The 23734-nt window shown below is 32.0% G+C and overlaps 3 protein-coding genes across 10 annotated transcripts in view; 1 reads left to right on the forward strand and 2 right to left on the reverse strand.

Annotated features, from left to right (window-relative positions):
* Positions 1 to 97: 97 nt before the first annotated feature.
* On the reverse strand, positions 98 to 2478 carry LOC122500790 (vacuolar fusion protein CCZ1 homolog). Of its 2 annotated transcripts, none has more exons than XM_043609890.1 (9): positions 2337 to 2478; positions 2035 to 2132; positions 1788 to 1881; positions 1464 to 1679; positions 1178 to 1353; positions 962 to 1105; positions 492 to 893; positions 293 to 420; positions 98 to 215 (listed from the first exon to the last, which is right to left on the reverse strand). In XM_043609890.1, the coding sequence occupies exons 1-9, from the start codon at positions 2406 to 2408 to the stop codon at positions 163 to 165; spliced, it is 1383 nt and encodes a 460-aa protein (XP_043465825.1). In that variant the 5' UTR covers positions 2409 to 2478; the 3' UTR covers positions 98 to 162. The 2 variants fall into 2 exon arrangements, with proteins under 2 accessions (XP_043465825.1, XP_043465824.1); XM_043609889.1 differs by having other exon boundaries at positions 293 to 435.
* LOC122500789 (PTB domain-containing engulfment adapter protein 1-like) overlaps positions 2443 to 23734 on the forward strand; it is a 31565-nt gene continuing 10273 nt past the window's right edge. Inside the window, exons 1-2 of one of the 6 annotated variants that reach the window (XM_043609884.1) lie at positions 2443 to 2641; positions 15870 to 16065. The gene's annotated coding sequence lies outside the window, so the exon portion shown is untranslated. Of the gene's footprint in view, positions 2642 to 2752; positions 2902 to 15869; positions 16066 to 17756; positions 18034 to 21955; positions 22082 to 23734 lie in introns of those variants that run through there. The other 5 variants (XM_043609885.1, XM_043609886.1, XM_043609888.1 and 2 more) reach the window with 5 other exon arrangements.
* LOC122500786 lies at positions 4492 to 9597 on the reverse strand. Of its 2 annotated transcripts, XM_043609877.1 has the most exons (11): positions 9210 to 9596; positions 7935 to 7997; positions 7735 to 7863; positions 7475 to 7609; positions 7239 to 7396; positions 6840 to 6905; positions 6292 to 6442; positions 6043 to 6222; positions 5347 to 5941; positions 5009 to 5273; positions 4492 to 4840 (listed from the first exon to the last, which is right to left on the reverse strand). In XM_043609877.1, exons 1-11 carry the CDS (start codon positions 9282 to 9284, stop codon positions 4708 to 4710), a joined length of 1950 nt encoding a protein of 649 aa, XP_043465812.1. In that variant the 5' UTR covers positions 9285 to 9596; the 3' UTR covers positions 4492 to 4707. The 2 variants fall into 2 exon arrangements, with proteins under 2 accessions (XP_043465812.1, XP_043465813.1); XM_043609878.1 differs by lacking the exon at positions 6840 to 6905 and having other exon boundaries at positions 9210 to 9597.

A 23734-nucleotide genomic window follows, 5' to 3' on the forward strand; every position in this document is an offset into this window, starting at 1 on the left:
TATATAACTAGTACATTATATGTAAACAGACTTTGTACAAGATGTTGTAACATAAAGTAAAAGTCCAACAAATTCTTCTCTAATTTTTGTTTCCAACTTCAAAAATGTATCAAGAGAAAATATAAATTTGAATATTTATATTTCTTATTGCAAATTTCAAGACTAATCGAAGAAGATACTTTTCAATTGTTGTTCACATAGTCTTTTAACTTCATCTGAAAATTAAAAGAAAATTATTGGAAAATCATTTTTACATTCTCATCACATAAGGTATTAGTTTTTTTTAATTTACCGTCAATTTCAATAATACTGGCGTTCTTCTGCTGAAGAACGACATAAAATTCTCTTAAATTTGAAACTTTTCCTACAATCCAATAATCGCTCATCGTCTTTATAACAACCTCGCCAGTTTCATTCATTCTGCGAATATAAAGTCTAATTGAACATTAAATTAGGTATCCACTTGCAATAATAAAGATTTGATTAAATACCTGTTTGCATCGCTATTAATATCCGTGATTATCCTCAAAACTTCAGGAGTTGTTAACACATTTGAGCAGCGACGATTATCAAAGTGAATGGTACTTTTATAGGCTAGATTGAGTTTATTAAAATACAGATACTTTGGATTCGACTCCGAACTGATTGCCACATGTTTTGCACATTGATCGGCAACAGAGCTAACTAAAGTTGTCAATTGTGGTCCCAGAAATGCATCCAGACTTTTATAAAACTCGGGAAGAGGACTCGTCTTGCTGTCCACAAATAAGCAGACGGTGGCGCTGAGTGCTCGATAAACAATTAAATACAACGAAACTGGTTTCGTCGAGTAATTAATAAAGACCTTTGGCAACTTCTTCACGTCATTCACACTCGATGGTCCTGTTACGAATCTAAAATTTATATACGAATAAAGTTCTCGTCAAATTTAATTATTTCATTTTCAAGGAATAGTACTAACTTTCCATAATGAGCTGCTGTAAATGCAGAAGAGGAATTTCTCGGTATTGAACCTCCTTCCAACTCCTTTTCGAGATAGGCGGGCAAAAGAGTGCTCACTAAGTAATTATACACAACTCGCATATCGTCCGGTTCGAGTCCACTCCTGGGGAATGACAACGTTTCATTTATTTTCCAACAGTTTGCAAATTAATCGATAATCACTCATTTGACTAACCAGACAAGTTGATCATTATACAGGAATGCAGTGTATTTAACTAGCGGAAACGTCGCCTCCAACAAATTCATAAAGCACTGGACTCGCAAAAAAGTCGCTTTATCCAGAGGAAGAAACTGAAGTCCTTGGAAAATGTCAAGAATATCACTATTGTTCAACTTCAACGATAATAAATACTGAAAGTAGAGAAAATTTTTAAATTTAACAATCTGACAAAATATGGAATACATAAAAATAAAAATTCGACACTCTCATTTTATCTCCTAAACATACTGTAGGTACTTACCCATGAATAAAAATGATCGAGCTTGTGTTTCAACAAAATTACAGAGCCACAATCAGGTTCATTTAATATCGTCTCAAACGAACCCATAAAAAGGCGGAATATTGCATACGTTTGCTTGAGAATCGCTTGACAAACACTGCTTGAAACTTCATCATATTGATATTCTGGATATTTGTTTCCGTCTTTTTCTTTCATTACAAAAGGCACCCCTACAGTCTACCATTTAAACATTTAATTTAAATTCACTTTGTGTACCTTCCATGAATTAAATAAAAATACACATTTTCTATGATACAGAACAGAAGAAGAATCGCAAACACTTACCATCACCATCCAAAATTCTGGCTCTGGCTGATAATAAACTTGCCGAGTTTTTTGTGTGTGACAATAATCGCATTTTTGTCCAGGATTAAATGATCTGTAAATTAACAAGATTAACAATTAATTAACAATTAACTAAACATGATGGATATAGCTTGAGACAACAAGTTGTCAAGGGCAATAACATCTCTTTAGAATACACTTTAAAATCCTGTTGAATATGTCAAAGATATTGTTGATAATTACTTACTCAGTAAATTTAATAATTGCCTCACTAAGGCCTATATTTTTTATCTGCGTATCAACATCCGTTTTTGGTGGATGATAGTACAAAATTTTATTCTTCTCCTAAAAAATAAATAATTAATTGAATTAATTAAATCTCAAGTTAACATTATTTACTATAAGTTTGTTTCGGAAAAAGAACAAAACAGGCAATGAATAAAGTGAATGAGAGACAATTTTGCACAATTATAAACTTTACTTTATTATAAATTTGAGAGTGAAAAATGTTTAAGATCATTTAATTGTTAATAAAATTTTTGAGTTTACCTCCCCTTCTTTTTCAGCGTATGTACTATTGAAAACATAAAAATGCTGTAAAGTTACTTCAGAGTCGGACATTTTTTTAGGTTAGATTGCTATTGCAGTGGCAACAAAGAACTTGAACATTTCATTTGAGTGCTGACAATACGATAAATTCTTCTTCTATTACTACAGATATTTCGTCAACTAGAAGTGTTTTGTTAACTTTGACAGATAAATCTCAAGTGTTTGCAATTTCGAAAAATCCATAAACACAAGTATATAACAGAGGCGTATTCAATTCAATGCAGGTAGGCCGTTGGACTTTTGAGGTTAGAGCAAGTTTACTTATATATCATTGTATATATATATATTGAATTCAAGTCTGAACATGCAAAGTGCAATAAGAGAGAGGGGGAGTAAAAGTTAAATCTTGAGAAATTAAATATTAGTTTGTGTGCATGTGTTCTGTTTTTAATTTCTCTAAACATAATTTTATATAAAACGTAATTTTTTTTACTTCTGAATTGTTTATTACAAGTTTTAAATGAAAACTACTTTCAACTATGATATTAATTTATGGAAAGAAAAGGTAAATCTAAAAGTATTTTTCTATTTTACTTTAAAAGCTTTGATGAAAGAAATAACATTTTGCATGTCTCATTTAAATCGTGGGGGAACTTACTCAATTTTTATTGTAACAAAATTGAAGCAGTGAGTAATTTATTTTTCATAAATGACAATTTATTCTATATATTACATGTATTTTACATCACTGTAAAAGGAATAAGTTTATGGAGTTTCGAAAAATAGGAAAAGAAATGTTTTTTCTCATAAAAAAATATTCATTTCGTAAAGTTTGACTTTCACAAGTAACATTTAGGAGAAAAGAGAATCGTTCAGCGAGAAATTAGATGTTTTATTATTTGTACATCAAGCAAATTGATGAAAATTCTCTATTTGGGTAAAACTATAATTATTTTTTTAAAAAGCAAAATACCTGTTCTGATCAATTACGATTTCTTTTCTCCATGTACTAAATTTTTTACCCGTACATTTTTGAAAATAAAAATTAGTCTTCCTCAAATTTATCTAATAGCAGCCAGTTAAGCGAGAACATGTGAATTATGAATGAACTTTATATGAAGGTAATAATAATTATTCATTTACGAATAAGTTTTATTGTTAATCTTTAAAATCTTGGTGCAGAAGCACTATATTTCTAGAGCAATACGCTTCAACTACTTATAGTTAATAATTGTACTAAAAATCGATCTCTTCAAATTATAAGAGAAACAAATTAAAAGACGTGACAGAGTGTGAATTAATTGGCATTTAATTCGCACTCTCTCGATTATTTTCTATTATAAAAATTTCACCTTACACAAAAGTAAATTATAAATTAAATTCTCTAAGATAAATCGACGCACCATTTGTAAATAATCACAATATGTATATTTATAAATACAATCTGAAAAATTTCTCAATTCATTTCAAGTTTCAAAAAATTGACTAGAAAACTAATACCTATACACATGTGGAAATAAAATTATTTCGTTTTTAACAAAAAACGTAGGTAAATAAATGTAATAAATTTAAAAAATTAAAAATTTGATTAAATCGTCCAAGATTTCATCACAGAATGTAGAATCATTTGAAAGTTCCTAATATTTTACAAGATTCTCACTGCACAAGTAAGAAGCTTTTACAAATAAAGTTATAAACTCAAGAAAATTTAAAGACTATATGCATATATATGCGAGAAATTTCAGACATGATCTCAATTATATGATGAGAACTCTTGATAATTTTCTAAATATTTTTCGAGAGATAACGCGTCAAAATTCTAGCGCAGCTGTACAACAATAAACACGTTTTTCTGCGAAAAACATAACATTCACTCCATTTTTACAATCTTTCAATAAAAATACACTAAATAAATTAGTACATGGAATAGCTTTTGTTTAAACGCGACGAGATATCAAAACATCTTTTTGTAATTTAATTCTTTCACATAAATGACTTTTTGAATGTTCTGCTTCCAAAAATGTATTAAAAATACTAAACGTCAAAAACATGAAAAGGAAAAATTTATCGATAAAATTAATGGTCTCGTCATTTCTGTGTGACAAATTACACGTGAATAGGGAAACAAAATGTAAATAAATATTCTCTTTAAATATTAAATTTTTAAATAAATTCTCTTTCTAAATTATTCAACATATAAATATTTTGTAACAACATATTATAATGGTGTAATAATAATTGATGAATTTAAATAAAACAAGAATCAAAAACTAAAGACTGATAGAAAGAAACATAATTTAAGAAAATGAAGTGGTTTTCTAATAGCCGACCGTGTATCAGACGATGATTTTGAACACTTGGTATTTTTTCCTTATTGCTGTTGAAGTTGCTGTAAAAGGGGACACACTTCAACGAGGGGTGTTCCTAGAATCTCTTGACAGACTTGATTCATGTCTGGTTCCATCATTAGCGACAAGATTTGATCCTCTGTCAGCATTTCCACACTATATTAATTAATATCAATAGTAAATAAACGGGCAGAATAATTATGTGCAAATTCATTGCTCCATAAATTGACACATTTAGAGTGAAATCGATTCTTCCTTCACTAGAGTTGGTATAATATTTTTTACAGTAAAAGAAAATTGATTTTGAGAATACAGAATAATTACCTCGCTAAGCTTTCGCTATCTGAAATTTCTTCATCTGCATTGAGGTAGCTCATGGTTTTTTCCAACGGACTTGGAACTTTCTTTCCTTTGAGTTCAGTTTTGTCGGATCTTTCATTGTTGTCCACAGTTCTTGGTTCACTGCAACGTCTGTCAGTGAGGCTGGATATGTTCAACATCATCATCCCGTGACTTAAGAGTTCCTTCACTTTTTCTCCTGTTCCAGTATTCCAAAGCATATCTAAAGACTGACGTCGACTAGAATTTGCTAGAAATTCAACAAAATATAATTCATTTTTGTATTCAAACTCTGCGGCTTAAATTAGACGAGGAACACTCACCGGAACTACTTCCGCTCGCTTCGTCAGCAACGGAACTCCTCGATATCCAATTGGCAATCCTGTTGTCGACTTTGCTTCTGCTTTTCATAGAGGGACTTCTGGTGACCTCGGCCTTTATTTCCTCACTGAGAGAGACCTCATTCGCCTTTGGCATCGACGGAAGGGACTTTTGCGTGACTAGTTTGCTCCTCTTCTTCTCTCCGGAGCGCTCGGCCGTCTCTCCATCGGGACTCAAGTCCACGGGAAGTCTTTTGTACGGGATTTGTTCCTCTTCGTCCGAGAAGGCTTCATTGTAATAGTTCTCCTCGGGCGAGTTGTTCAGACTGATCTCGGTCCACTCCTCTCCATTTTCGGGATTCAGCTCCTTCTTCGGAGACGATATCTTCACTTTCTTCTCGATGGGAGAAACGACGTTCGCGACTTCCTTGCGGCGCGGACTCGAGGCGCTGCCTTCGTTCTGCATTTGGAAAATGTGTTTGGCGTCGGTCGCCGCGATACTTTGCGGGCGATCCCTCTTTATGTAGCGCCTCGGCTCCGTGGAGGAGAGACTCAACTTGCAGAGGCCCAGGTATCCCGACGAAGTTTCCCTCTCAATCTGAAATATCATTTTGCAATCATTTTGCAATCATTTTGCAAATTTCGCTCAGTGAATTGCGTATGAATCATGTTTTTTCGGGGAAGATGAAAAATACTCACTTTCGCTGGAAGAGTGTATGAAGACTGGGAAGAGATCTTGTCAGGCAGTCGAAGATACTCGTCGCTCGTGTAGTCCGTACTGTCCGGTGAGCCTGTGAAGCTAGAATCCGTGGGAGTGTTCGTCTGATTGACACAGTTCTCTTGCGACTCGGTTTGCTTCCCATTATCGTATTTTCTTGTCTGAAAACGAAAAGTCGCTTTACCAAACACCAACAATGAAAATCAATGGAATCAGAAGGAAACACATACTCTGTGAATTTCGTCACTTATTTTCTCCAGATTTCTCAGAGCGTCAGCGTACGTCATTTTTGCGTCCCCTACTGATCTCTCCAACACACTGACTCTAGTCTTTTGCTCCTCTAGCATCTGGTTAAAGTGAGCTTTCGTTTCGAAGTATCGTCTGAGGGAAACGTTCAAACCATTAAATTCTTCCCAAATAATGAAAGGTCCCACGTATGTGTTTCAGGAAGTTTGCAGTAATGGCCGAGAATTTTCCTCCAAACTTGGTGAAAAACATTGTTATGTAAGAATAATAATGATTTAAAATTGAAACAAACTTTTCCACTATTTCAAATATTGTTTTGTATTTAAATTTTCTAAAAGTAAGAGATTATTAATTGTAACTTACTTTGACAATTGGAGTGTTGCAGATTAAAAAACTAAGTACATCTAAAAAATCAGTCCACTAAAGGAATTCTTTTGGAAAAGACAATTTCTATTTACGGAAATGTAGACGTGAGTGGAAAAAAAATGAAAACAAAAATCATGCTTAAAATAATAAAATCTATTCTACTTACAAGATGAGCAAGTTGTGCCTGTAGGCGATATTGTTTATCAGAAGCAAGCTTCGGCGTGCACCCATACTGCCAGCATAAACACAATCGGAAAAACATTTTACCAACTACTCGAAAAAAGTTTAAAATTTTGCAAAAAAAAAAGGGGGAGAAGATTGTTCAAAAAGTAAGAAACGTTTGAGTTTTGAGAAAATAGTTTAAATTCTGTGCACTAGAAAGTAAAAATAATCTAGCAATATATTTCGATTCTAAGTAAAAGTATTCCCTGCTATAATACATAGTGCCAGAAACAGGGAGGCTAATTCGGTAACTTTATTTAACAAGCTAATTGGAACATCGATCATGCAAGTAAATATTGAAGAAAACATCAAGAATAAAGAAAATGTGTCCGCTAAGTCGTACCTAGATTTCGCGATCGCTCGTCTCAATTCTCGCTGAAGACGTTGAACCTCGTATTCAGCAGTGTGGTACAAAGCAGTCGTTCGACGGTGTTCGGCTTCCGATATGGCCCTCTCGTGCTCTGATTCGTTTACTCTGAATGTCGCGTGGTTCAACATTTCCTAAAAGCATTTTTTCAGTTAAATTAAAATTAAACAATATTATCTTCTCTAAAATTTAATTACAAAAGAAATCCTCACCTGCCATGCATGATCGAAACATCGTCCCTCAGTCTTGAGGCCCTCTTCGGCCAAATAAACCATTTCCTTAGCTGCCGCGTGTTGACTATTCGCTCTCTCGAATCTTATTGCCGCTCTTTGTGTTTCCGTCAAGGCCTATTGTTATTTTTAAATAAAGAATATTAGAGAAAATCATAAGAAAACTGTGAAAGTATTAAGGACGTTCTTTTTTAACTCTTTGGCTGTTAGAAATCCAGTTATGAATATAAAAAGCCCTTTACCTCTTTGGCTTTAAATCTGGCATCGTAATACGGTTTTGATTTTTCTATACAGTCGCTCAACTTTTTCGTGAGGTTGTCAATTTTTAATGTCGACTCACATAATAATTCTCGAAATGTCGCTCGAGCCTCCTAGAATTAAATGTTAGCCTTTACATTAAGCACTACAATTAAAGACATTAAGGCTCATTAAGTAAACTTACGTCCAAATCAACTTCCAGTTTGTTGATATCGTCTGTGGCTGTATTGAGTCTTTCGAGTTCGATCTGAAATACAAAAATAGTAATAAGAAATTTTTCGTATTCGAAAAAATGATCTCTAATCTTCCCATTTGTTTAAATAATTTTCAAAGCGAATATTTGGTTCGCAGTCCTCTTTCCAATATTGACTTTGCTATTTCCATTTGTCGAAATTAGTTTCGATTCAACGTAACATTAAATGGACAATAAACAGAGCGCGCGTCCGATCTCGTAAAACTTTGAATATACGTAACAAAGAAATGTTACGTTCTACGTCATATAGAAACGGGGGTAGGTGAGACGGGATCTCTTTACTTCCTTCGAAAATAGTCTAAAGTAATTAGGTTCTATTTTCGACATGAAATAAAGTTTGTATTATTTAATGAAATTAATGTTAAAAAAATACAAAATTGTTATTTTGAAATTGAACTGTAATATAGTGTGACATAGTAGGCCGGTTAAGTCTTTCTGTGCAAAAAGCACCTCAAACTTGAATAATATTTTTCTTGATAATGACAAATATTGCATTCATCAAAATTTAATTCTTCGGGCAAAAAATGAACCGATATAAAGTTGAAGTGTTAAATAATATTAAAAATATAACGTACCTTTTAAACATAAACATAATAAAGTTCAGTTTTCGAAAATGTAATGTTTTCAGCAAAGTAACAAAACGTTGAGAAAATCTTTTTGTACATTTTAAATTAAATATGGAAAACATGTTATTGTAAAGATCTTGAAAAATTCTTCGTATTTTTAATTTAAACATATGTAATATAACATATCCACGATCACAAGAAAAGAGACGAAAGACAATACAATAAAATTTGAATGATTGTCTTTAAAATGAAAATGAGAGTCACTTGTTTAAAAGAATTGTTGCTGTAATTATATTTGGGTCAGTTCACGAAAGTTTAAAACCAATACCATAATAACTTTTGATTTCCCAGCTAGACATTTGATCAAAAATGTCCCATTTATTAAACATTTGCATATATATACATGTAAACAAAAAATTGATTTTATTAAAATTTTCGCAATTTTTAATCATTTTAATCATTTAAAGTGCAAAAAAAATGTAATAAGGCCCAGTTGGAAGGGTAAAAGATGAAAAAAGTACTTATCGATATAGGTACATGCATACATACATATATTGACAAAATAGAATTGAATGTAAGACAGAATAAGTGACAGGTGTGGGAGGCGAAGATGATTGACAGTAAATGGAGTGACAATTACCTGCACTCGCGGATCCACTGCATCTTCGTTAATATCGGAATTTTCGGAGCGATCCTTTTGCACCCTTTCACTCATAATTGAAGATAAAAATTGTGTTTATTTACAAGTTTGACATGCCACCTGAATCGTCTGCTACACTTCAGGTGGCCATGTTGAACGTAGAGGCCTGTGACGTCCAGGGCTGTAGTTTTACTTTTCGGTCAAGGGCACTTTGGCTTTAGTGCTTTAGTGTTACAATTGCAAGTGATTGCAGGTTTGCAACATTCCGGTCAAGTAAATTCTATATCCCCAGTCCAACTAAATCTTATCAACGAGACTCATTTTTGTGATTTTTGCTAATATTTTTATAATTTCAACAAAATTTTTTAATATTTCAACATTGAAAACAACTGACGTTTTATTAATTTAAAAGAAACTAATTTATTTTATTATTAAGTTATAATTATTATTGATACTATTAACAATTCATGGCAAATATTAATGCAGGTTTGTTATTCATGTACCTAACTTTTAAATATTGTAGACACATATTTATAAGCGGTCCCGTTTTGAATTATGTTTAATTATATGGACCTGATTTTGAAAATAATTTGCATACAACCCACCGATGATAATCATTTGTGGTCTTTCCTATGGAAATTAGCTAGACTGCAAGGGGGTCGCTTTCGCATGCTCCGGTCTTGTCAACTCGTATGCTCAACCTACTGAACGGCGCGGTAACGGCGACGGCGACGGCGACGGCGACGGCGGTCTATTCAAACCGGCTGATCATTTATTGAGTTTCTCCCCTAAGAGTTGCACGTTTGAAGATTGCTGCATGATTACGTGTTATCTGGTCTATTTGTTGTCTACTGCTAGGAAAGGTGAATACATATAAATGAGCACGTGTGTTTTTATAAAATTTATTATTTTATTAACAAAAAGCAATAGACGATTTCGATTCGTTCGAGCGTTTTGACTAATTTCTTCGTCAAAAAACTGGCAGTAGAAAAATAGTAATTATTTTGTTAAAGCTACATTATCTTTATGAGTAAACGCCTTCTTAGTTCAAATAGTGGTTTTAACAAAGGAATTATAGTGGTTGAATCAATTAGTAGCTTTTGACTATAAGAATTATAGTCAAAACGCCAATTTATTTGAATCAATCATATTTCATTATAGTCAAAGTGTCTGATTTAGAGGCGAGTAGTTTAAAAAGTGAGAAACGTGCTAATATAATTAAAAATAAGACCCACATTCTTGAAATCTGTTTTCAGTAGATTGTGATTACAAACAGTTCTCACGTTGGCGAGAGAGATAAGATTTTTGTACCACGAAACACCCACTCTCATAAAGTCACTGACTCGCTGTAGTTCCTTTTCACTTCCCATTACTCAGTCTCTGGGTCAAAATCACGTTGTGCTCAAGCCGACAAGAAAATAGTTTATTAAAAACCAATAAACCATTTAATAAACAGATGCGGATATATTTACAAAATGTGGGAGACGAGTTTTCTTTCTGTTTTATTATTTTTAATTAGTACAATCGGGAAAAGTCTCTCCGTAAAAAATTAGTCAAATCTATTCTCTTTAGACTATAAAACCGCTTTATTATACATTTGAAGCATTTTTGACTGAAATTTTATGATTTCAAGTCCTACAATTGACTTGATCTATATAGTTTTAGGCTTTTATAGGCTCTATACTTTTTAATATTGTTTTAAATATAAAAGATGCAAACGGTTTGAGACTTGAACATGAAAATAATGAATAAACGGATTTAATAAATGGAATAAATGGAAAAGAGAGTGTCAGGTGAAACAGCTATAGCCATTTTCAAGGTGAAAACAGTCGAGTATTGATATTAAAAGAGCGCGTGTTAAATAATAATTGAAATTTAAAGCAGCGGCGATCCTGTTTTGAAAATCTCCCGTCATCGGTCGTAACCGCGACGATTTTCATTTCTACGACCTGTTTAATAATATATCGCTTTGTAAAAACGTCACCGAAATAAATTGCATTCACATCGTGTATATATCTACATCTATGTGCGTTCACTGTCATTATCATTTATCTGACGTCTTTGCTGCTGCTGCTGCTGCTGCTTTCACTTCCTTCTATACACTGATAAAGGTTTCTCGCAGTGTGACGCGAGAAATGTTAAAACAATTATTAAAACTTATATTAAGTATACATTTTCAAATCTATTGCGCGTCAAACAAATTGATATTCTTCACCGCATTTTTTAAATGATAAAATATTTCTTCCATCAATTGGAAAAACTTTGGATCTTTGAAACTTTGGAAAATGCATGAGAAGCTATCTAAATTCGCAGCTACTTTTAATAGAACAGTAACTTTAACTACAATCGTATGTCTTTTTAACGGTAAAGTGAGATTTTTGTTGACACCCGTTATGTTAAAATCAGCAATACACTTGCCGTATGGCGCTTTTGGACTAAATAATCTCTCTCTCTCTCTCTCTCTCTTTGCCGTAGAAAAAACAAATGTTTAGTAATTTATTATTAGCACCAGGAAAGACGTCAGAATTAACTCGTTTTTTCATAAAGAAGTAAAAGACACTTTTTTTAAAAGAACGTTTTAGTATTTTCGATATAAATTGTAACAATTAATAGCGTTGTTCCCATGACATATTGAATTCTCGTTAACATTTATAATAAATAGTTGATAAGTGATATGACTGCGTGAACCTGTTCCAAACAAAGCAAATCTGATGTTGAAATGACAATACATATATATACGCCTACTTGTTATGATTCTACATGAAAAGGTAACGGGATATTGTGTCTGTACAAAAGGTCTACGTTAGAAAGTAATTGGTATATCCTCCAACATTTTAGAAGCACGAGAAAGCGCTTATTTATTTATTTTGGTCTAGTTCCACTTGTTTGCAGTATTTTCTTCGACTCCAAAATTATATGGTTATTCTCAAGAAATATTCATAGCGTTGTAATTAATTAAAAATGCTTATTGGATGCTTAACACCTGTTCTGTTAAACTTGTGCTTCTTGCTTCTTCCTGCGAGTAAAGCAATAACTAAAGTCGGAAAATTCGATTTTCAACCCAATCTCAATAATTATTTCATTTTATTTGAAACCATAAAACATGAGGATTAATTGTATCACCCGATAAATGAAGCCAAGACCGCAATAAACAGAATATCCATATCTGGTAAGACAAGACCCGCAGACCCTGAAATAAAAACTTCATGTAGGCTTTTAACTGTAAAATGTGCCTATAATCTAAAATATGCATTACACTTTATGTAAAAGAATGCATATTTCTAAACCTAAACAATGCTTCAAATATAGGTTCCAAGTGAGAAAAATTATAAAATAACAATGTTGGAAGCAATAAAAATAATTCCAACAGATAAAAAGGTGTAACGAAAAAAAAAAATTAACATAATGGCATTATTTCTCTGAGATATTGGTTAATCTTCTCTTAAATATCTATTAAAAGAAACAGCAAACAGTACATTTTCAATATAACTAAACGTTTTTAAACAAAAAATACATTTTCTTTCGAAACCTGAAAGCCGTTATTAAGCCTATATTAATTTCTTTGTTGTTCATTACGAATCTAAAGACATGTGAAAATACTAAAATAGTGTCTAAACTTCTTAAAATATGTAACTTGAGATTGGATATTAATATGACTTTGAAATACTATCCTGTGAATAGAATTATATGAATATATTGGTTTTTGAAAGAGAAAAAATTGTAATGCATTGCATGGAAATCATTCTCTTCTTAAAAACATGTTCAATGTTCATTAGATGCAGATGTACTTTATTTTAAATTAAATTACACGGCGCGTTGTGAATCCTTTAATTTGTCTTGTAATTCACTTCCGCGATCTTTTCTTCCATTCGTCTTCTGCAGTAATTCATTAAAATATGCAGTGTGACGTTCATAACTCAATTCATAAGAGTCCAATTTATAATTCAATTCAAAAAAGATTTTTTAAATCTTTTGTTGTCAAATAATAAAAAATTTCGAGTCTCATATATATATTTCGAAAATTATCATTTACATAAGAAAGTATCAAGTATATGGTTATCATAAATCTTACGAATAAGTCAAATATTTAATTTTCAAAATTGTTAACCAATACACATGAGGGTTTAAATTTCGACACGGAAGACATCTTTTAATCAAAAAGCTTAGACAATAGGTATAATGTATGGATGAGCTGAAATAGAAATGCACGACTTTCATTAATGTTTGATACTGCATAGAGGAGTTTGATTTCTCGATTTTGTGGTTTTTTTATTTCTATGGAAATCAGAGGTGGCTTGCGAGATGATGACGAAGTCTAATCGTGCAAGTATATTACTTTCCCTACTTTCGCGCGTAACTGCATGAAATGCGTTCTCCGTTTAACAAATTGCGCATTGTTAACACGAGTGATGACCGCGCCTTAAAAAACCGGAACTTATGAAAGTTTAAAGGCCTCTCAAATAATTTCCACACAATGAAAATTTGTTTTTGAAATAGATTTTTGAAAATCGAGCATGTCGACGATAAAACAATAAATTTGACAATTAATCACGCATAATAACAATATTACATTCATATTGCTTATATAAATTAATTGTACTCAATGTTAGGTACTTAAAAATTTAAATAAAATTGCAAATATTTTATAGTGCAATAATTTTTCCACAAAATTGGCGCATTAAAACAAATGTTATGTATATATGAATTGAAAATTTGTTAAAGCAATAAAGAATAGAGAGGGATTAAATTTCACTTTACGAATTAGAAAGTCCATTTTTTATGAACAAAAATAAGTATAGAGAAATAATTTTGGAAAAAAAACGAGATTGATTTTTATTTATTGATATTTCTCTGCAATGAAAATAATTAAGAATTTCGGAAACAGGAGATATTGCCAAATCGTTTGTTTGCAAATATTTTTGAAGAGAAACACACATTAAATTATTGTTACTTAATTTGATGTTTATAATTTTGTATAAAGGTTTCGAACGTTTCGAAGAATGTTTAGGACGTCTCGACATTGGAAGAAAATTAAGTATCAAAACAGTGTATTGTGCAACTCGTCAGATATTTGATTGTATAATGAATGAGGAGAATTGAGCGAAAAAACCGGTTTACACTCGCGTTGATGAATCATATAGGTGAAACCTGTCCACTCTGGAACAGATGCGATGAGCAGTCCATCCAAGTTCATCGCGTATCTTCAGATGTTTAGTGCATTTTGCACCCGACACTAAATATTGTTTATTTATTGTTTATAGCTTTAGTTTCTCTACACTTGGAAAATCGGACATATTTTATTGTCATTTTCCTTCATTTTTTTTAGCCACAGCACCTGAAATAATTTCAATATTCAAATAACGTGGTGTCTGTACCATTTAAAAATATTTTCAAGTTTTTCCATAAAAACAAGAGAGCAGACTCAGTGCTTTTTAATTTCTAGGACACTTTTTGCAATAAAAGTTATGTCTATTTATTTTCCAAGTCTTGCTCAATATGTCCATCAGTATGCGTTCTCCAGCATTTTACACACGTCAAGATAATAACTGAAGATATAAAAGAATAGATGGATTCTATGTGTTCACTAGGAACACAAGTTTGCTTTATGCATTTTCAATTTATGGAATAGCGAGTTGTACTTTGCAGGAAAATGATGCGACGTTTTCTCATAAATTAACTGCTTTGCTTTCCCTTAGATGGGAAAATTCCATTTTTTCTCACAAATAAAATGAATCATAGCCGTCAACTTATGTTTTTCTATGTCAAACCTCTCGAAATAACAACAACAATAGTGTTTGCAAGGGCAGAACAATCAATTTGTGTAAATTTGCCATCGGAGCTAGGACAGCAAACTTTTTGACACCGCGTGCACCTTGAAAAACGTTATCAGTATATTGTAAAAGAGGAAAAATCCTCTCGAAACTCAAATATTCCACTTCAATATGTGGACTCTTTATTCTTTGGCGCGGTGGTTAATAATAAAGAAAGAAAATTAAATATTTATATTTATTTCATTGAAAACATTTGATTTAGAAAAAAAGAATTATTTTTTATATTTGACTTTAATTGTTCGAAACGTTAAATTTTTCATATTTACTTTTTGTATGACTATCAAGGTCACAGTAACACCCACCGGATTTATTAAATGTAGATAAATTGACCTCAGCATTTGATAAAATGTAAATGAATGGTTTACACTCAAAAGTGTTAAAAATACATTTCTCATTTTTTATAATAAATTATTTATACGACTTGGACCGATTTTTTTGTGAAATGTTTCTTTTCGCATTATAAGAAACTCCTTGGACGAAATACGTATAAATTTCCATTGTGTGGAACTAGGCCACATTTAATCTTTTCTTGTGTTCACCGATTATCTTATATTAGTTTTAATCTTTCTTTTCTTGGAAAAAGTTATAGTTAAAAGAGTTATTTGTCACATCTCACAACGTAAAAGAGTTGTTAGATTTGCTGGGAAGCATTTGTTCAAAATGCTTTTTAATTCACATTTTTAGATGCATTTAAAAGTTCGTTCCATTCATGAAAGCAGGTATATGAATGCGCGAAGAAACCTTTATAGTCCTTACCATGTAATTATTTTCGCTTACTCCGAGCTTAGAATATTTGGTACTAGCTGCATTAATTATTTAAAATTTTCAGATATTTGGGCAATCTTCATCTGAAATGAAGGCAATGAAGGATATACATAACAATAAAGGAAGAAATATATGTATCTTGGAAAATAATTTTGCCGCATGCACGATGAGTCGACGAAATCAGGTTTCACACAAAAGGAAGTGAATTAGAATAAGTGAGCTTAAATAACTGCGGGAGGAAAAATGTGTAATTTTTGAAGGTAGGCTAGTCTAAGCGTATAAGCATATAAAAGCTTAGAAATAATAATCTGTGCAGTTCTGTGCTCCTGTCGTGGTTTAGTCGGTTGCTGTGGAGGTGTGGGGTTCAAAGGGGGAGTCGACTGAGGAGAAGGACAGAGAATGCTCGGTCGTGGCTGGTACCACCATTCTCCCGTTCCTCCTCTCGTATTTATTCCCCCGAATCACCATCCCACGTTTACATCCACAGAATCCAAACATTATTTATGTATAAATATGCACGGCTGCAGTAACATTTTTCAAATCTAAGCAATCTCCAATTTTAATCAAATACAATTCAATACCTACAAGGTTCCGAATATTTCAAACTCATATAATATTGTGAATTATTTTAAGAAAATTTATTATAAAAGCAATCCAAGGTAACAAATTCAACTCTAAATTTCAGATTCAAAAGTTATATTCAATCTAACGACTCTCAGGAAATCTATAATAATATTACTCGAGATTCAATGAAGAACCAAACAAATCACTAGTTATTTCTTTAATTGCTATTTCATTGTTTTCATTAAAATACTGAAACTTTCTTTCGAACTTATATGATTGAAATCGATTGAAACTGATCAAAAGACACTGAATTTTCATTCGATTGAACCGATTGAACTTTCAAATCCTAGATGAAAAGCCCACCACAAGCACACTCGGCGCGAATTTTAAAATAATTAGCCAATCACTATTTTCTTCATAAAAACTGTAAAAGTGCTTTAAAACTTTAATTTTTGGTTGAAAGTTGAAACTAAAAGTTTTGACAATTTTGGGATGATTGTCCAATATTGAAAAACCATTTTCAATATTGTGTTTGGCAAGTCTTTTAAAAGATTTTCGTAATCCCCATGTACGAAAGTACATTTTCAACTTTCAGTGTTTAACATCTGAAAATTAATTTCGCTAAGAAAGTTGTATATGAAACGATATATAAATATATATATATAAAATGTTACATTTATAATTCATGTTAATTCGAGTATAATAATTATATATTTGATTGTGGCCGCGTGTTATTTATTTTCGTCTTTTGGAACCTTTTTAATTCCTCGAGACTTTCACTATATAAATATATAATATATCGAATGCTGCAAAAGTTGAAGAATTATATGAAACGGTCCGAATGGCGACCTTGAACTTGAATGAACAGCTGATTTCACAAAAGGATTCTCAATACGAATAAGACGTCATTTTTCAAAATCTCTTCTTTTGCGTACACTAGAGAAAGATTCTTTTGAATATCATTATTTTTCAAGCGAAAAATACATGATGTGAAAATAATATTTCATCTTAGATGGACAATCCCTAAAATTCAAATGTCAATTTTCTTACACAAATCCGCAATATTATTTTTCAAAAACTCCAAATTGAATTTTGAAAGAATTCGCAATTATCGCAAGAGTATATAGTGGAAACGCTTAGATTAAATTAGATTTTCAAAAGGATTTTATTAATATATTTTGTTCCGTTGTTGCAAGAACAATGTATTCAACTGCGGCTGGTGGCACGCAGCTAAGTACTTTTTCCCGCAGGTTTTTTTTCCATTTTCATTATAAGTACATTCTTTTTTCTTTTCAGAGACTTTAACCAGCTTGAGTGATCCTTTGAGTCTCCAATACCATCGTCTCACTTTGTACACTTCTCTCTTACTACCACTATTTCAGTATTTCACTCGACAGAGAAACATCGCATCGGAGCGGCACGAATGAATGTCAGTCTCAGTAGTCAGTACACCGAGAGCCACCGAGTGGCTCGTATTCAATTTTTAGGACGGTCTCCATTTTCGCTTCATTTCCGCCAAAAGAGGCTTTTCTTGTGCAGTGAGAACAAAATATTTACAGTGGCGGCCGCATTGTTCAAAGGCAATGCCTTTTGTGTTACTCTAATCTTGGAAAACTAGTGAATTTTGTGTTTCTCATTTATATTATTCGTTGAAATTACTTTTGGTGAGTTTTTACTTTCAAGAAAGTCACTTTTTTCTTTTTTTTATAAATATCTTTCAAAAGGATAGATTAACAAGTGAAAGTTTTCTGGGGGGTTATCGGACAATAAAATCTGAAAGGAAGTCAAGATTTAGGTCTAAAATTGTACTGATCACGTGATACCCATTGACCTCTTTGTTCAAAACTTTATCATTGAAAAACTATTCTTATTTTCTTTTATTTCAATTATCCCATTTTTCTATACCATCATTAACGATAGTAATATTATTCAATACCCAAATTTATCAAGTATTTCATTCATTTCTTTTCAATTACTTCCCCATTAATAAAACTTTCTTCCAATTATTTATCATCAAATTCAAAATTATAACTAAAACGACAATTTTTTCTAGTTGTATTTTCTCTTAAAAATTCTTCACAATCACAATATAAGGAATAAGGTATCGACCATCGAAGCAAAAAATGAAAAAGAACAATAGCAAATTGATTAACAATCTTTGACAAGTCTTTAAAAAAACAACCAAAATTATAGCAAACAAGAAAAAAATGATGAAAAAAGAAATTAAGACAAAGAAAAAATTGAGAAATAAAAAATAACAAGAAAAGAAATCCACTAAAAAGAAAAAGAAACACAGTATGAAATTTACAAATGAAATAAATATAAAGGAGAAAATGTTTAATAAATTAATTAAAATATTAATTTTAAAAAATTGAAAATTGCGATTAATTTAATAAACTTTAGAGGAAATATCTGCTTTAAATACCTATATACATATAGAATGATATATATTTATACTTTTTATTAGAAACTTATATACATGATATACAAACAAAAATATTGGGAAATTTGTTTACAAAATATGATTCTTTGAATAACTGAATGATAATACGTATGAAAAAAAGTTAACAAATTCGATTTGCTACAAAGGAATAAATAATTATTTTCTTTATTGAAAGAGTTGTTCCTTAATTTGACAATTAATTATTTCTTGTTATAGAAAAATTGGTGTCATTTTAAAAATACATATAGTTATTACCTATTTCATATTGCACAGTGGTTTGGTTTCGTTTCGTTTCGTTTCGTTTCGTTTCGTTTCGTTTCTTAAAGAACAAAGTGAATGGAAAATAAAAATGACAATTGAGGCAATATTGCAATTTATCAGCCAGAGGCGTTGTCCCTTAATTCACGTCCTTTGCTGATTTATTTAAGGGACATCTTCAAGTGGACTCTTTAACAAGTTATTCTTGTTCTCTCAATTGAATCAAACTCGAATTTATTTGACGTTCATGGATATCATTTTGCTTTCAATTTGTCATTCAAAAGTGTATCAGTTCAAATGATCATAATTCACTCTAATCGAGATGACCATATTGTTGAATAGTAATAATTTAGTTAAAAATTATCAATTTATCATTGAGATGCTTTTTCATTTTTAAACATATAATTATTTTCCTGGTATTGAATTGAGTAAACATTTATAAAAGTTTCATCAACAAATATTATGAAATTTGTTTAAACAAACAACAAGTTTTAAATCAATAAATTCAACTAGACGAATGATTTTTCGTAATATATGCGTGATTTATCTAAAAGGGAAGTATTTTTTTCATATCTAAACTATGAAACGAAAGAAAAGTGCCGTTGAATAAGTTGAAAAACCGAAACAAGTGAACGCAAAAGAGTGGAAAGTAAGTATGTATCTCCTTTCTCGCGAAAGGTGTTTTTCTGGAAAATTAATATCCGCTCGCCGGACGTGAACCGTGAAAGGATCATCTCGAACTGAAACTGAAGAGATAGACAAATAGAAAGAAAATTATCATCTTTTTCTTTGCTTAAAAAAACAAGTTTTACGTACGTGTGAAAGGTGACTGCTTGAATTCATAAAGAATAATTCAAGTCGAATTGGTCACGCTTGAAACCTCCTTATGAACCTTTAAAACAACAACCTACTTCATGCCCCATAATTCCTATCACGTTTTGACGCAGATCGTCTCGTCACTTCCTTTTTATGTACTTTGCCTGACTTTGCCGCAACTTCGCCGCGACCGACTGCATGTCACTTGAATTCAATTTCAATGTCGAAAAACTCTTTTGTATTCTGTATTTTTGTTTGCGAAAATTATAGTCTCTTCTCATCTCAAAAATATAAACTTTAAATGCAAAGGATCCACATTGTTGTTGCAGACGAGTAAAAAGATTGTACAGTTACTTCCGAGATGCTTTGAACTCTGAATAACGTTCGAATCTTGGCCACATATATATGTATAGTTCAGAATGAAAAATACTTTTATTTAAATATATTTTAGTCTGGAAACGGTTACTTTGAACTTGTAACGGTTTCGTCTTTTATTTATAACTTGGCAATTCCAAGTTCTAATATCAATTATCAGACAAGTTCTCACTTGGAGTATTTACTTTCCACTACAAATTATTATGGAATGGTCATCACATTAAAATATGTGATGTTCCGAAATGATTATTTCCACAATTCTTTTTCGGTTCTCTTCTTCATTCTTTTTCTTCGGCTTTGAATTATTATGAATGATTTCGCAATAAAATGAGTAATTTAAATAATAGGATCCATGCAGGCTATCAGAAGTATGTAACTCTTTACTATAGTAAAAAGAGAAAAAAAACGTCTCTTTATCCACGGAGTGTCAACTGTCACATTATCATTATCTTAATTGTATTTACCAACTGCAATTTCAGGAAAGTCATCTGAACGTGCTATTCAGTTTCAAATTTCTTTCTTACGATGACGTCTTTAATGACGTCACTACATAGCAGTGAAATTACAGACACTAATTGACATATTATTGCCTCTTCTTCCTGTGCCGTGTTGCTCGAACCATTTATAAACCATCAACATTTCTATAGAATCATGAGTTCTACATTGAGGCAAAAATAGAATTTGAGACAAAGTTGGCTTATCCACACTACTTGACCGACTGATACACAGTCCACTGATACCAACGAAAGAGGATGATGTCACTTAAATATTGCAGTATTGCATTTCCATTGCTTCAAATGTTTACGAAAACACTGTGGAGTATTCAGTTTTGCGAGAAAGGAAACGTGTCTAACAAAGGTTGACACAAAATATGAATTGATAATTTCTTATCTACTGAAATTAGTTTCCGAATATTCATTTGAGATAAAGTCTTTATTTGTCATTGACTTTAAATGATTTTCGCAAAGGTCGGGAGATATTTCGAGTAGCTAACAGTCCAGTTGAACCTAAAAGAAGATTTCATCCTCGCCTCATGTCAAGCGATGCTAAATTACTACAATCGAATTTCATCTCGGATGATCCCATCTTTCGGTTTTACTGTTTTCTACTGATGATATGATATATATAGCTCACGGTGAACGCCTTGGCTCTGTGATCATCGTGGAATGTAATGTCTATATAGTTTCCCTCCTGCGAGGCGAAAGTCTAAGACTCCTAATTAGTTTGCTGCAACCGCACTCGAAAATTGAGATGAGTTGAAAATAAACAAGGAGGAAGAATCCGTTATTGATTTTAGCAAACACAAAAAGCAGTCGTTTTTTGGGCAAATTATTTTTTTGCTTTTCAATTATAGTATAAGAAGGAAGACAAACTGAAAGGAGGATTGTCAAAATTTTACTCTACAAGTAACGCGAATATATTGAAAGTTTTGTCATGCACCGACTGCAACTTGACCCCAAACCAGATATAACTGTGGAGAATGGCGCCAAATTCCAGATTAAATTGTTAATAATTCATTAATCGTGTCGATAAGAAATATACATATATACATTAAACATATTTTGCAAGTTTGGTGATTTAAAAAATTGTTCCAGCTAAAATGTTTCATTGATTTGGGGTCTCGCAGGTTATCTGTATTTATAAGCAGTCTCCGGTTCGAGTATAATAACTGTCTCAATCAATATGATCAATGCACAAACGCGACAACGAGGATTCAAGTCTTTTTCTCCAATTTCGTGCGCACGGTCGCCCTGAAAAATTCAAATTCAATCCATTAATTTCAAGGATATTGCTGTAAAAAATCAACAGCTATTATACATGTAAGTCCGTAATTTTTTCTCATTTCATTCTTTATGGGGTAATTCAATTTCCAAAGTAGGAGTTTCATCTTGAGGTGCATAAATCGTTGAATCGTTGCACACTGATATGCCTTTTACGGAAAATCATTATTATTCGACAAAGATTTAAAGTCAACAATGCTTGGAGAAAGTGCGACGAGTCATTTTCTAATTGACCGCATCCGTTAGAAAAATGTTGGCACTCTTAGCAGCACTCTTTGTTGCACTGTCGATTAACTTCCATTCTACTTTCCATCGTCGACTTATCAGGTACTAATGTATACAGTTATTTAAGAAATTGTTTTCCATTCGGATGATAAAAAATTACTAGACCTACAATGCCCGGACTTTTGCGGTGATTTTTTGGATTTTATAAATTACCACACCAAATCGAGTTTTCCTTTATTTACTTTTCAATCGGAACACTGAGAAGATTAGTAACTTTCAAAGCCAACAATTGGTTGTAAAAATTGAATTAAAAGTGTTACTAATTGACTATGGCTATCAATTGGATTATATATATATGACTAGCTGCAGGTGTGGTTAAATTGCCTTGAGTATTATGCAACACATCTCCAATAAACGTTGCATCTCATCGTGATTAATGAAAATACACTGATGACAATAATATTATCACTTTAATTTTGTAATAATTCTAATGCAGATAATAATTTCGGATTTTATTACCTCCCGTTAGTGATTATCATTTTTCTGTTGCTTCACATGTTTAGTAGCTAATAACGAACGTACTTTGAATAAACATAAAATTTTATAGAAGGGAAAAAATTAATATTCTCGATTCTTAAAACTTGCGCAAAAAACGACTTAATGACACTTCCTTTCTCGCGAGACATTAGCTTCGGAGGAATACAAGTCACATATGGTATTCTATTCTTCCCGTCATTGTTGCAGAGTATTGTTATTATTATTTGTGCTCGCATGTAAACCAAATTCATGGTTTCTGACTCGATTCGGTAACGCATATAACACATACTTAATCACGTAACGTTACCGGAAGCGTTTCTCTAAACCATTGCCAGTCATCCGCATAAAAGTTATTTTTCCTTCTTATAAAGCGCCTCTATTCACTGATTCTCATCATGCTAATTATTGTCCTCATCCTCATAATGAAAAATATTCTTCTCTAATTGCACTGTGAATTGGAGGGAATATCACACTCTCTCGCTGAATAGAGTCATTGTTTAATTGACTAAAACGAAAATTACTAAGTGAACTGAAATTATAGTATCGCATTCCTATATATGCGTTTGTGTTTTTCGAAGCTTATTGCACGAAAATGGAAGCAGGTACCTAACTGAACATGATTCGTGAGAATATGATCCAAACGATAAGTGCACTGAAATACTCACACGTATTGAAAACGTTCACTCTAAACCGAACGGTACTTTTAATCTTAGATAAATATACTAGATGCGGCGAGGCGTTAGTTTAGGCACATGAATCCAGGGTGGCGTTAGTGTAGATCATGTGCCCACATGTGCCCTTCGTGTGCCTCTTATAATCGGACCAATCGGATTACTTCGTCAATCTTCGGTCTATTAAAGGCGGAAATGTTTGAAAATACTAACAAAGCGATCATTTCTCATTCAAATTTAAGATTAAAATTGTATACAA

This window comes from Leptopilina heterotoma, unplaced genomic scaffold (genome assembly GCF_015476425.1).
Source record: "Leptopilina heterotoma isolate Lh14 unplaced genomic scaffold, ASM1547642v1 Lhet_191, whole genome shotgun sequence".
In the NCBI taxonomy this organism is placed as follows: Eukaryota; Metazoa; Arthropoda; class Insecta; order Hymenoptera; family Figitidae; genus Leptopilina; species Leptopilina heterotoma.

Excerpts from the sequence above, each read along its gene's own strand:
- LOC122500790 (XM_043609889.1), bottom strand. The coding sequence starts at position 2,408 with ATGTCCGACTCTGAAGTAACTTTACAGCATTTTTATGTTTTCAATAGT. Across the intron at positions 436-491 it reads ATTAATAGCGATGCAAACAG|ACTTTATATTCGCAGAATGA; the intron begins GTATTTAATCAA and ends ATGTTCAATTAG. Across the intron at positions 216-292 it reads CAGTATTATTGAAATTGACG|ATGAAGTTAAAAGACTATGT; the intron begins GTAAATTAAAAA and ends TTTAATTTTCAG.
- LOC122500786 (XM_043609877.1), bottom strand. The coding sequence starts at position 9,284 with ATGAGTGAAAGGGTGCAAAAGGATCGCTCCGAAAATTCCGATATTAAC. Across the intron at positions 7,610-7,734 it reads CCAGATTTAAAGCCAAAGAG|GCCTTGACGGAAACACAAAG; the intron begins GTAAAGGGCTTT and ends AAATAACAATAG. Across the intron at positions 6,223-6,291 it reads TAAGTGACGAAATTCACAGA|ACAAGAAAATACGATAATGG; the intron begins GTATGTGTTTCC and ends TTTCGTTTTCAG.